At 30.8% G+C, this 13,911-nt stretch overlaps 1 protein-coding gene across 1 annotated transcript; it reads right to left on the bottom strand.

Moving 5' to 3' along the window:
- Window positions 1-4,007: 4,007 nt before the first annotated feature.
- Window positions 4,008-11,484, bottom strand: LOC135962798 (43 kDa receptor-associated protein of the synapse). The gene is made up of 7 exons (XM_065514691.1): window positions 11,447-11,484; window positions 11,294-11,376; window positions 11,063-11,229; window positions 10,206-10,967; window positions 6,239-6,430; window positions 4,603-4,802; window positions 4,008-4,546 (listed from the first exon to the last, which is right to left on the bottom strand). Exons 1-7 carry the CDS (start codon window positions 11,482-11,484, stop codon window positions 4,057-4,059), a joined length of 1,932 nt encoding a protein of 643 aa, XP_065370763.1. The 3' UTR covers window positions 4,008-4,056.
- Between the last annotated feature and the right edge of the window lie 2,427 nt (window positions 11,485-13,911).

Below are 13,911 nucleotides of genomic sequence, written 5' to 3'. Positions count from 1 at the left end.
TTAATATACATACCATATGCGTCAAAAGTGAGTGCACACCAGTGAATTATATTATTTTTTAAGACAATGTTACGAATTTGCATTAGCGATTTGAATTTAACGGCCGCTTGCAATATTCATCATGTTTATAAATATTTCCATCAGTAGAAACTTCTACTTATCAACAATACTGATAACAAAAGCATTTTTTATCAGTGTAACCCACAACGTAAGAAAGGAATGTCTCTTAAACTACAAACCCATTGGGAAGGTCCATACATGGTTATTAAGAAATTAAACGACGTGGTCCACAGATCTAAAATGAAGATTGTACATTTAGAACGATGAGCTGCCTATGGAAAATGTGAATCTATGCCTATTCGGGACGAACAGGCTTAGTGATTTGAACTTAACGGTCTGTAACGGCTGCTTCCAAAATTCAACATGTTTATAAACATTTCCATCAGTAGAAACTTTAAATTATCAACAATGTTGATAATACGCAGTTATTAACATTGATTGTAAGTATGGAAACATTAACATTGAAGCAGCTAAAAGCTCCAGAAATAGAACAGTCTAGTTTTGTCCGTTATGGTAATTCATGAAGCTACTGGAAGATGGCCCTGTTTATAAATAGTGGTTGCGGTTGCAGTCGGTGATTAGTTGATCATACCAGTGTATACTTGCACATTATAAAGTGTGTGTATTAAAACACAGAGTGACTATTTAAACTGTTGTTGTATGCATTTGTATAAATAAAGAGTTGTTACACATTTTAAACTGCTTTTATTTGCAATCAAGATACATAATTAGGTTTATTTAACGGAAATAAACCAACGTTTTTAAAAAGTAAATACTTAACAATTTTAAAAAATATTAGTGTCCTTTTTTCAGATATTAATATTCGGCCTAATCTGCAACAAACCGAAATTTCTAAATTTAATGATTTTCATTATCTTAAAAAACCAGATAATTCACTGGTGTTTACTCACTTTTGAGGGTCAGAGTATATACATATGTACAACTACAACTCAAATTTTAATCTGATGTTGCGACATTTCAATTTCATTTAATTTTTTACAAAATCTTATTTTTGGAGCTACAAATTAAAGATACATATTTAAAAGACCTGAACAATAGTATAAAAACATAAGTTAATAATTTGTGTTATTTAAAAATATGTATTTGAATTTAGATTATGTTTTCAACGAAATTGTACAATATTATAATCTTCTTTCTTTTGATTTATTGAGCTATTATGATTGATTTTTGTTTTTCTCGAAATGAAATCGACATAAGTATTTATTTACACTATGAAATCGTAGGGAAATACGTTTAATTGATAAAAAAAAATGGTTATCTTTTTAAAAGCATCTTTAGACAATCATAGTAATGCATTGCACATATTGAAGACAGCAGGCTTCTGTCAAAAATAAAATACACACGTTTATATGAAGACGATTCTTTTGACGACAGCACAACTTCACGGCGACACGACTTCTTTTGCTGCTGCTGTCCAATTAGGCTAATTTCTATTTTTGTCAACTGCAAAACAGAAATAGTGTTGCTAATATAATAAAAAATGTAAATCAAATTAGTGCTTAAAAAATATATATTTTTTTTACTTAATTAAGAGAAGCTTCTGATAACCATATTGAAATAAATTAATAACAGGTACATAAATTATTAATAATTGTTTAAATCTTAATTACTTTGGAATTTTGTACGGTTATTTTTTATTAAAGTAAAAAATTAAAGTGACACCACGGAATTAAAATTAAGCTGTTTACTTTGAAGATGCTGAAGTCTTTAAAAGAATTCAGCAGCTGACGCACAACTGCAACTTCAGCCAGCAGCATTTGAATTCGTGTGTTCGTGAAGCCTGCTGTCTTCAATGTGTTTAATGCATAAATTATAAATGATGTTTTTGACTGTAAAATAAAGTAAAATGTTATGTTTATAGGAGCTTCGATCTTTTTATCGGATTAGATTTAAAAATTTGTTATTCTCGTTATATGTTATCTTGTAAATGGGCTTTGGAAATATTGTTTTTTAACGATATATGTAGATGTTTTCGGAGAATGTTTAACTGACCATCAAACATGAAAATGTGTATGTTTAAAATGTTTTTTTTTTTTAATTATTTATCTGCGTTTATTATTACTTTTGTTTTAAATAATAAAATCTTTCTAACTGAGGAATGATATATGTAGGTACATGTGTAGTTTGGGTGGCCCGTATATTGAACTTTTTTGATTTTCGGTGCTTCCAACCAAGTATGAATTTGAATTTTTTTAGAATCGAGGAAATAATTTTTCATTTTACATGTTTCTTTTTTTAGTATCAAGACCCAGGATGCACCGTAAAAGACCAAGTTAATGTTAACCTTTATGTACATATATGGTTTAATATTTATCATCCGTTTTAATCTTGATAAACGAAAAACACGGTTAATATAAATGAATAGTCTTAAGTTTTATTATTTTTAACAACAAGGTGTGAGTTTTCATATATTAATGTAGGTACATATGAATACAAATATATATATACATATATACACATGCATATATATTTTGTTTGGAATTTCGAGGAATCGGATAATTTTAACACTCTATATAATAGTCTAAGGGCCGTTTTCTCATTAGGTGATTATCTTTTTCCCAAAGAAAAACTGCAGATTAAAGAAATTTGGTTTTCTCACTTGCTTCTATTCTGTCGCAAAGCTGACCCGACCCCATCTGCCAATTATTTATTTATCGTACAGGTAAATTAAATCAGCTGACTGACTGCTGTTCATAGTTTTTATGTGTTTGTGTTTTTGTAAACGACATGAAATAGATTTTACAAAACAAAAAAAGTTTATTAGACGAATTAACATTAATTTGATGGAGGATGAACTCGAAGAACATGAGTTCCAAGTGAATGCTTAAAGAGTTTATCATACCAGGCCTAACTAACTGGCAGACATGCAGGATAATGAATTTTTCAAAAGATTCCGGCCAAGGCGAATTTATACAAGGTGGAGTCAGTCAAACAGCTGATAACTGTTTTTTTCGCTTTTTGGTTCTAACAATTGTCAAAGCTTGTTTTTATATTTAAATATCTACATATTTTAAGCTTATTAACAAAATATTTATTGTTTACATAAATAAGTAAAGCCCTCACTATTCAATTATCTACACTATATTAAGTTTAAATACTTATTTGTTTAATTTTTCATTTTGGTTTTTTGACATTTGTTAAGACCAATTGTTGTTTTTGTAGAACTGACACCACCTTGTATGAATTCGCCTTGATTCCGACTGTCGATGTCCATATTAAATAGCTGATTTATGTAAACATGTTGTCACTTGAAGGCAGGGTTCCCAACTTTTACATCTATTTTGAGAGGTATTGCCAACTGAAAATAATGTTTTTTGTCGGTATATTGAGAAAACCAAAATTGTTAACGGACATTTTATCGGCATGTTTTATGTATTATGTCGACATTTGGTAACAGACATGTATATTTGTTTTTGTTGTTTATATGGGGGAAAATAGGGCCGTAACGTATGAATATGAGCATATATATGAATACAGATACTTGGTTATTTTTATAAAATACGTAATATCGTTTAACATATTCTTTTAAAGCTGTTTTTCATTTCGCGTTTGATTGTTCTTTGCATAAAACAAATTTGATTCGCGACTTATTACATAATAATAATAATAAAAAATTGGAATCCCCGAATTTGAGTTATTCGTATTTGCGTTATTGGAAGGATTTTTACATCTGGCGTATGTCGTAAGGGCTTTGCACAATAATTCTTCTCTCGATAGCAGGCCTTCAGTCAGAAAATTCAGAAAATGTTTGCACCATCAATCTTAGAATTTAAAATACTAAGTCTACATATCACTTTTAATGGTATAAAATAAAATGTCATGACCGTATTTTTATTTAAGTTCTACATACAAGATTTTTTGTAGAACCGAGTCTGTTTTTCAAATTTCTATTAAGAGTTTTTAACCACCATTGATATGAAATCTCTGAGTGTTAGTTTGAATATTTTTTTTTAGATGATTTAGATTTACACTTTACTAAACGGACGAAGTGGCATTACGACCACTATCGATAGTAAGATTTGAAGCCCTTAAACTTAAAGATGCCAGAGATAAATTGCTGCGATATACAGGTCTAGGAGAGTTTGAATTGTTAGCTATTAATAGGGAGGTGCTCTCAGCGTTGCTGTGTTGTTGCTGCTGCTGTTTTAAGCCATCGTAGATATTTGCGTTCTCACTGTAGCATGTTTTAACAATACTAGCCGATGGGTTGTTAATCAGAGTTACTTGAGCACTGGATGAATTTGTGTTACTCATTCTCGGCAATGTGAATAATTCGTTGTGAGAGTCCATGGTGGCGAGAATACTGTCCCTGGCCAAACTATTTGGATTTAGAGTGGTGCTGGAATTATTGCTGCCATCAATATTGGTGCTACACAAGTGCAAGCGGGAACTTAGAACCTTGTTACATGCCGGGCACGCTCGTGGTGCCCCCTTATCTTTGCGACGCATTAATTCTTGAGCACATCTTCAATAAAACGAATGTGAAATTCATATCATATTGTGTTATCAAGACATACTAACCTGGCATGTAAAATGTGTGCACACGGCAGTGCTTCTAGAGAATCCGGCTCTAGACCAAATACTTCACCACATGCTCCACAATTCAAGCCCAGCGCTGAATCCGTTTGATTGGCCAGACGTATGTGTGTATTGTATTGGTCTTCATCGCCTAGCGCTCTATATATTAACGCCAAACGTCTCCGAATTTTTCGCACTAATAACTGTAAAAAAGATAATTTTAAGTAAAACCATTTAAGAAATGAAATGAAAGAATTTTTTGTAAAAATTTAAAAACTCGATCGCGATTATTTGCGATATTAAAAATTTTTGAGAACCTAAACCCACATAATTTATTACAACAAAAATATTTTTTGGCGAACATAATATTTTCGTTTGGTCTTCAAAATGTGTGACAGGAAAACCAAAACTGAGCAGCAGCAAAAATAGAAAGTTAAACTAAAGTTTTTGTATGTTATTTACTAGAGACATTGGACTGGAAAATAGAGAACACGGCGTACTAAATATGCTGATAGGCGTACTTCGAATATTCTTTGATTTTCTTAAAAACCACATCCGAGGAGTATGCAAACTCTCGTACAATTTTTCTTGGATCAGGTCTTTTTTCGAACGACTGTAAAAGTGTGAGTTTCATCGAGTCGAACTAACAATTAAGGGACTTGGTACAGGGTACTGTACGATTGAATGAGGGGGAATGTTAAGATCTCTAGATTAATGGTGCCCATTTCATAGTGATTTCGCGCTAACTAACAACACACCTATTATTATTCGTTTTGGTTTAGTAGTCACTGAGACAGCGACGAATGATCATGATAAGTGTATTGCTATTTTTTTTTTAATTGTTGTTTCATGATCACTGAAAGAAATAGAAGTAGAAAGATGTTGTCTGGTTTTTTCTCTCAATTTACTTCTGCGAACAATATTTGAAATTAATTTAATCAATACAACGTAATAAAATAAGCCAAAAAAAAACATTTTAAATATTAAAAAATTTTCCAAAATTGATTAATATCGAATTCTCAATTATTGAGCTACGATAATATGTCACAGACAATTTGATTAAGATTGTTGAATTGATTATTGTTAACAAATAAAGCCGCAAAAATATAGACATCATCATTAATTTATTTAATTCAATAAACTTTTCTTTCAGTGGGGCTCCCATATAACAATTTTTGAATTCAATTATTGTTTCGAAAATTGTGTTCAAAAACAGCTAAAAGTATAGTATACCAATCTTAATCGAGACTATTTTGAACACAATTATGTAATTATTTATATATATAAAAATGAAATGGTCCATGTATGTAATGTCATCATATGAGAACGGCTGGAGCGATTTGGCTGATTTTTTTTTATTCGATTCGAAATTTTCGGGAGATGGTTTGTAAAGAAAAAAAATTCCGGATAAAACTCGGAAATTATTTTTTTTGTGAGTCCAGTCAACTGTAATAAAAAAAGCTCCCTAAGGTATGCAGTACAAGTTTAGATATTTTATTTGCAAATAAATACGAACAGGGTGGTGTGCGTGGGTTGGAGAAACTTGAAGAACTAACATTAGTAAATGCTACCTAGTTAATAATAAATATTTAATTTTACTTTTTGATGTTTTTTTACTGTTTCTATTTGTCTTACTTACCTTAGCACCTATTGAACTAGCTACTTCTAGTAGGCGAGTATTGAATTCCAGTGGACGACAATTGCAAATTTTTTGCTGTAGTCGTAAAGCTTCCAAGCATCGTGCTGCCCCATCCATTGCCTCCATTTGTGCCATCCGATCTCCTAAAGATGCTGAGCTACCCATGGCTTGTTCATACTGTCGCAAAGCTCTCTAAATTGTGAAATATAACAAAATTAAATTTCATGAAAAAATTTAATAATTTAAAAGTTGGAGTCGAATATACATACATATGTATCTGTGGAAATCGGACCATAAATATACTACACATCAGATAATTTTAATGTTTTCTTTCTTTGCTTACGTAAACTGTGGTTCATGTCATTTCAACATTAAATTTAAAAAGCCATGACATACGAAATTTTACCACTTTTAACCCTCCGTTAGTCGCAATCACTTTCAATCGAGACTAGTCGCAATGTATCAAATTGATATCAATAAATAAAAAGCGCTTCTGAAAATAATTTCTTCTCTTTTTATATTAATATTAAATTCACAGTATTTAAAAGAGTAATACAAATAAAATTTATAATATAAACAAATTTTCTTGTATCAACTAGATCAGTTGCGAGTAACGGAGGGTTAAGTACATAGGATACTGTAGATACTGTACTACGTATAGTGAGTTCCATCAATGAGCTCAGAAAAATCACAAGTTTCAAAACCTGGATATTCCGATTTTTACCACATTCAGTAAACCCTTAACATACCCTTTGACATTGAGTTTTATTCTTTAACATTTTGAAAATTCGCGATTTTATTCACGATTTATTTAAAAAAAGTCTAGAAATTTTCCATGGACAGCTGCTTTGTGAAGCTGTGGTAAGATTTAATTGATATAAGATGCATTTGTAAGCTAATTTTGTCCTTTTTAAACAAAATATTTCAAAAAATATTTGTTTAACAAAGATGCAATATTCTCCGCCTAAAATTTTACATTTCTTCAAATAATCTTAAGTGTTAAATTGACTAAATTAAATTTTTTTCAGATATTTTTGTTAAATGGCTATACATTTAGGAAACCTATTTGTAAACCATCTGGCTATTCTAAATCTTTGCGCTTCATATTTATCATTTATTTTATTAGTTTATCCTACTAGTCTCTGCTATACTTTAAAATATTTTTCTCATTCTAATTGGAACCTGTAAAGAATAAAGTTTATCATTATAACCGACATAAGATCGAAGTTAATACAAGATTTTTACATGTTAAGGGGCCGATTGTCAGATTGACAATCTCGACGAGTTTAAAATTTGATTCATAGTGATTTATGGAGCATGTACTAAGCAGAGTACTAAGCTTTAAATCCACACTGAATTCAGCATACAGCGTGAGGAAGATATCAACAATTGTATCAGAGACTTCAAGTCTCTAATCTTTTCGGTCTTGGATCACTCTAAGTGCCAAATTCCTCTTAAACCTAAAATGTATATTTCTAATGCAGAAATTAATCGAAAAGAGAAGATGAACAAGAAATTGGCAACACAAAAGATCTCCTGCTGCCTTTCAATTCGGATTCGCAGAAATCGAAAATATATCGAAAGTTTAATCGGTAAACTCCCTTTGGAAGGCAGCTAAGAAAACGAAGCCAGCGGTAGAGGGTCAAAGTCTGATAAGAAAATCTGATGGTATCTGGACATGTAAGTACCACGTATGATAAAAGTCCTCATATATACTTTTGTACCCGTGCACAGTGGGGCAGAAATGAAATTTTTTGGAAATAAATCTGGCGTTTCTAAACGGCTGGTCCGATCGGTATAAAATTAAAATTTTGGGTGTAGCCAAGGAGTATTCGTGTTTAATTTTTAAACACGTGCCATTTTTTTGTTTCCCATCCGATTTCAAAGAATTTTATATTTTTGGGATGCGCTCGGCTACGATCGGACCAGCGGTTTAGAAATGCCAGATTTATTTCCAAAAAATTTCGATTCTATTTCCATTTTAATGGAATTACTCCAAAAATTTTTCCTATTATTATTTTGCAGGTTCTGACTGTCAGACTTGCTATCCATGTAAACCTTGTGCGCAAAGTACAGGTCTCAATTTTGAAGATATTTCGATAAAATTTTGTATATATATAGAGTACTAAGCTTTAAAAAAGATATAAGCAGATAAAAAACATATTAATAATGCCCATGATAATTTTGTGAACAGCGTTCCACTTTGTCAATTCTAGAACAGATTCCACTTGAATCGGTTTAAGATTTTTTAATGTTTATTTTTTTATATTTATAATAACTAAAAGTTTTTTAAAGTTAATTTTATTTGTTTACTTAAATAACAATAAAATTACAATTATTATTCATTCGGTTGGAAAATAGGCTTCAAATATTATATATTTAGTTCTATATTATTTTTGTCCTTTAGCAACACTTCCGATGTTCTACTTTCCATTGACTTCGAATTCTAGAGATGGACGGATCTATATTAAACATATATTCATTTGTAGAATATAAAATCTGTAATCCTTATTCCTTTATTCCTGGGCTTCCTCTGATATAACTCCAAGTGATACTAAATTATTTTTAATGACATCTCCATGATAAAGGATTTTGTGAACTGTTGCAGACATATTTCTCTTCCTTGCATTGCTATGAAATCCCCATTTGCAAACGAGAGATAACTTGCAGTTTCCATACTCATTTGTTTTAAATGATAGTAGCCAGCGTTGAGCTGTATGTTTAAGTTGATCCTGAAGTTGTACCTCTGTCATAATTTGTTCATATTTTTATTACATTATTTATTAAAAACTTGAAAATGGAGATTTGAAACTGCCGTTAAAAAACTTTCATTTTAAATTTATCGTACGAAGACAAAAATTCATACACAATTAAATATGGATATATTTTAAGTAAAAATTAGCTTTTATTTTAATATTTCACAAAATATGTTATTTTTTTCCTAAATGTCTTGTTCGTTCAAGTGGCCTGAGACACGTTAATGGCCTGGGGAATTTTTTATTAAATTTAAAAATTTTTTAACCAATTTTTGTCATTTATATCTCATTACAACGACCATTACGTATATATTTCGATTCTTTTGAATTCAATTTCAAAAGAAATTAATTAGTAGCAACATTTTTACAAAAACTTAAAAGGTATCATTTTTCGAATTATAGCGATAATACAGTTTGTGGGTCATTTTGACCCAAAGGAGATATAGGGTTAATCTCCTAAAGATATTTTTTACTGTAATTTTCATTAATATAAATAATTCTTCATATTTCTATAAAATAATGCAGAATGTTAAGGAGTTTCACAAATTTATTTCATATAAATAGCTAAATTTTTCATATATCTGAACCTGCTCGTTCCGAAATCGTTGTTCGATTTGACTCAAATTTTCAGCACTTAACTTTTAGACATACAGCCCAATTATGAATAAAAAATTCCGCGGGAGTTTGTTCCCCGGGAGTTTTTTCCCACTGAATTTGAATAGGAAAAATGAGAAAAGGGAAAAAACTCCCGGGGAATTTTTTATTCATAATTGGGCTGATAGTTTCACAATATTCCCCCGGCACTCTTTGAAATCTTAAAAAAAAAACTGCTGTCACCCTTGTGCAGGTATAAACAATGCACCTAAATTATTGAATTTATATGGAGTATGTTAAAATAAATATGTATACAAAATACAAATTTTGTTCATATGCAAAATGCTCTTAAGTGAAAGGCAGGTAAGTCAAAACTACTGTATTTAAAAAAAATCTTTTTTATGTTTCCGAAAATTTAAATTGTGAATAAAATCGAGAGTTTTTGAAATTAAATAAATATACATTTTTATTTATTTAATGTTAAAAGATTATGTCATTACCGAATATTATTAAAATCGGAACAGCCAAGCTTTTGTCAATTAGTTTGTCATAGCTTATGGATTTTAGATACATACATATATTAAATAATGAAAAATTTGCATTTTCGGTTAACTTACATCAAAGTCCATTTTCTTGCGATAAATATCACCCATTATGCGTATACTTCGCATGTACGTTGCTTGATCACCAGATATCATTGATAGACGTGTTGCTTCCATACAATAATCGTGGGCATCGCCAAAGTCGCCCTGTTTTCGCAATGCGACAGCCATTCGCAAAAGAGCGGCTCGATGATGGGAAGAATTAAGATCGCCTAGTTGCAAGGAACGTGATAAATCATAAGCTTTAGAAGCATACGAGGCACTCTTTTCATTGTCTTGGAGGCGGCCATAGAGTTCAGACAGAGCAACATAAACTTGCAGTTCGAGTGATGCATCGCATATAGCAGTGGCGATTTTATAAGCACCTTGCAAACCCTCAAATGCTCTTGAGAATCCACCCATTTCCAAATACACGCGCGCCACCGTCAAATGAACCAAACCACCAGTACGACATTGTGTACCGCATTCATTATATAACGAGTGTCTGGCATAACTTAAGGCTCTTTCCAAGCCACCTAATCTCTCGTGAGCCCGTGCCAAATTTAGGTAGGTCTCGGCTCGCATGGTGGGAGAATCAAGTTCCTCTGATATACCAAGTTGTTGATGACCGAATTCTATAGCTTCGCGATATTTTCCCCAATCCATATGTGCTTGATATAAATAACCCAGCAGTTGAAAACAGTCTTCACGACGACTGGTAGATTTTAAAGCACTACGCCACGTTCGCACTGCGGCATTTTGATTGTGTTGTTCGTACAGTTTAAGACCTCGTTCGATCTACATGGAATTAAAAATAATAACCTATTTAATTTTTCCACATTTAATTTTTCCGGATTATTTTGGTGCCACGACTAGCTGAAGTCAATATTTACCTTTCGTCGTGCCATAAATTGTTTTAAATTACGTTGACAGGCTAAAAAACAATTAATGACAGAATTATTCGAACGAGTGTAACCGTGTCGCGCCCATAGTGAGGTACCATCGGGACTGGAACCACATCCAGCCAGGCGTGAGTAACTTTCATCCAATTGACAAAATTCTGGAATAGAAAACAAACACTTTGATCCTAATATTTAACAAATGATGTTTACAAATCGTACTACCATTAGTATTATTTAACAGGTAACGCGAACCATCAGGTGATGCTAGTAATTGGGTGGCTGAAAGATTATGACTGTGGGGTATGCTAAAGGAGCAAAATCGAAAACCAATTAAAGCCTATGCTTCATTTTAATAATTAATATAAAATATCTTACCTAAGGAGATCTTTGTTTGCAATACTCTCCCATGACATGTCTTAGAAGCCAAGTTAAACTAAAAAAAACATTGATTATTTAGATTTATTTATAAAAATATGTAATCAACAGGGCAACCAAAAATATGCAATATCATATTTTTTGCAGTGCGTCGTATAAACATATGAGTTAGTTATTTATCCGTTTCAGACAATTTTAAGAATTTTGGCATCGAATTGTTAGTGCATGTTAGTGCATGTTTTTGCATATTTTGCTCTTTACTGCATATTTTAGCATATTTTACGGTTTATAGCATATTTTTGCATATTTGACTCATAACTGCATATTTTTGTTGCATATTTTCTTTTTTTTCATTAGTTTGTTTTCTTAATACAATTTTATTGTTTGTATTGTAATTTTTTTTATTTCTATATTTTACTATTTTGTTAAGGTCCAATGATAATTGGCCTAGGCTACTTAAAGAAAAAATGAGAGTACCCATAATCGACTTATCTTAAATGAATTTTCGTTGACTCAAATGAGTATAGTTTCACACAATTATTAAAATTGAACAAATAGTAAAAATACGTAAAAAATTAAATGTAAATTTCTAAATTGTGTTATGGGTAACTTCTTAACAAAATTTTGGATACATTTAAAAAAAGAAACTTAAGGTTGAGACAGTTATGGTTGGGCATTAACAGTTTACCACTAATATAAAATTAAACAAAACTTCAGAATATTAAGATCCATCGAAAATCTTGCGTTCAAAGCACGTTGATGGATTTAGACAAATTGTAAAAAAGATATTAAGAAATCAGAAAGAAATTTTGTGTCCCAATCACAAAACTCCAACAAAAATATTTCTTTAATTGTCGCACTAGAACAAATCATTCCACTATTGTAAGGATTTTTTATAATTCTATTTAAATTTTGGAAGCCGAATTAAAAAAATATATTGCAATTTTTACCAACAACTTACACACGTTCTCCATAGAGTTTTTGAAACATAATTCAAATGATATAAAAGTGATTTTTAAAGCTTTATGTAGAATAGAAATATTTCGAGAAATTTATCTGGAACATCCGGAACATGGGGCACATGGATTGAGCAAGTAAAATATTATGCTACTACTTACAAAAACAAAGTTTGAAGTATAAGGCAGTTTAAAAGATGAGATAAATCAATTCTACGGAAATCTAAAACAATCATTTAGTTTAAAACTTAAACTTTAAAACAGATAGTAATTTATTGCTAAATATAATAAAATGAATTGAATCAAACTATTTTTATGTAGAGAAAAAGACAGTACAATCGAAATTTAATCCTATAATAAACAATTTTAATTAATCAGCTCAATATTTTATTTACTTCTTATATATTTTTTTAATAAAACGTTGAAATCAAACAGTAAAAAAACTATTTTTAAGTGCATATTTTTTATATTTTGAGAGCATATTTTTCGTTTATAAGTGCATATTTTATGCGCATAAAACACTTTTTTTAGAGCATATTTTTGGTTGCCCTGGTAATCAATATCAATATAAATTTACAGAATAAGAAATTTCCCATGCGCAAAGAGGAAGTGTTGTCGAATTTAAGTTTTGAACTCTGTGCTCATGACCCCACAACGAGCGAGACCAGGGGTCCCTAAAGTAGGACACCTCGGGTATGTTCAATTTTAAAAACGATCATATTTCTTCGTTTGTGTTCCGATTTAAAAAAACTTACATATGTATATAGAATCTTCTCAACGAGCTATGCGAGATATTCGCATTTTAAAATTAAATTTTCAACATTTTTACCCACCCCACTCCAGTTTTTTGATGACCGCGGTTCCATATATTTCCCGATTTTCTACACTTTATAGGATTAACAACAGATGTATATATCAAATAAATAAAGAATTGGTTAAAAATCGTGACTGAGTCCAAAGTTACATGCATTTGAATTTAAAAAAATAAAAAAGGCGATTTTCGCTATTTTTTGGGAAAAAAGTACTTTTATTCTTTTTAAGTTATCTAAAAAATTTCTAAGCGGATGTATAACGAATTTGTACTTTTTGAAAAGCTTTTAAAGTTAGCTTTTCAAAAAGTACAAATTTATTCAAATACTTTAAATGAAAAAAAAATTCTAATTTTTGATACCGAGGGAACCAGATCCATTCAAAAAATGCCTATTTTTTATGTAAAATTCCACTTTAGAGCAAAAACTCTCAAAGTCGATATCAAATTACAATAATCTATTTTAGATGGCCCAATATGTTCTTAATTATTTTGTAAAGGGTTCCGATAACCCCGCCCCTAGTATGGATATTATAGCAAAAAATACAATTTTTGGAATTTTTCAATACTTTTTGGGAATTGCGGGATTCCTGATTACAAATTTCAAAATTTGTTTTCATTTTTCCATTTCAATAAAAAAATCTATAGTGGCGTCGTGGGGGGTCATGAGGTCCAAATTCAAATTTGGAAATTTCATTCAA

Source organism: Calliphora vicina, chromosome X (assembly GCF_958450345.1).
Source record: "Calliphora vicina chromosome X, idCalVici1.1, whole genome shotgun sequence".
NCBI lineage: Eukaryota > Metazoa > Arthropoda > Insecta > Diptera > Calliphoridae > Calliphora > Calliphora vicina.
This window is presented reverse-complemented; position numbering and strand designations above follow the sequence as displayed.

Coding starts and splice junctions, on each gene's coding strand:
- LOC135962798 (XM_065514691.1), bottom strand. CDS start 11,484: ATGTCATGGGAGAGTATTGCAAACAAAGATCTCCTTAG. Junction 10,968..11,062: donor AATTTATGGCACGACGAAAG/GTAAATATTGAC, acceptor AATTCCATGTAG/ATCGAACGAGGTCTTAAACT. Junction 4,803..6,238: donor CTAGTTCAATAGGTGCTAAG/GTAAGTAAGACA, acceptor TCTTTTTTACAG/TTATTAGTGCGAAAAATTCG.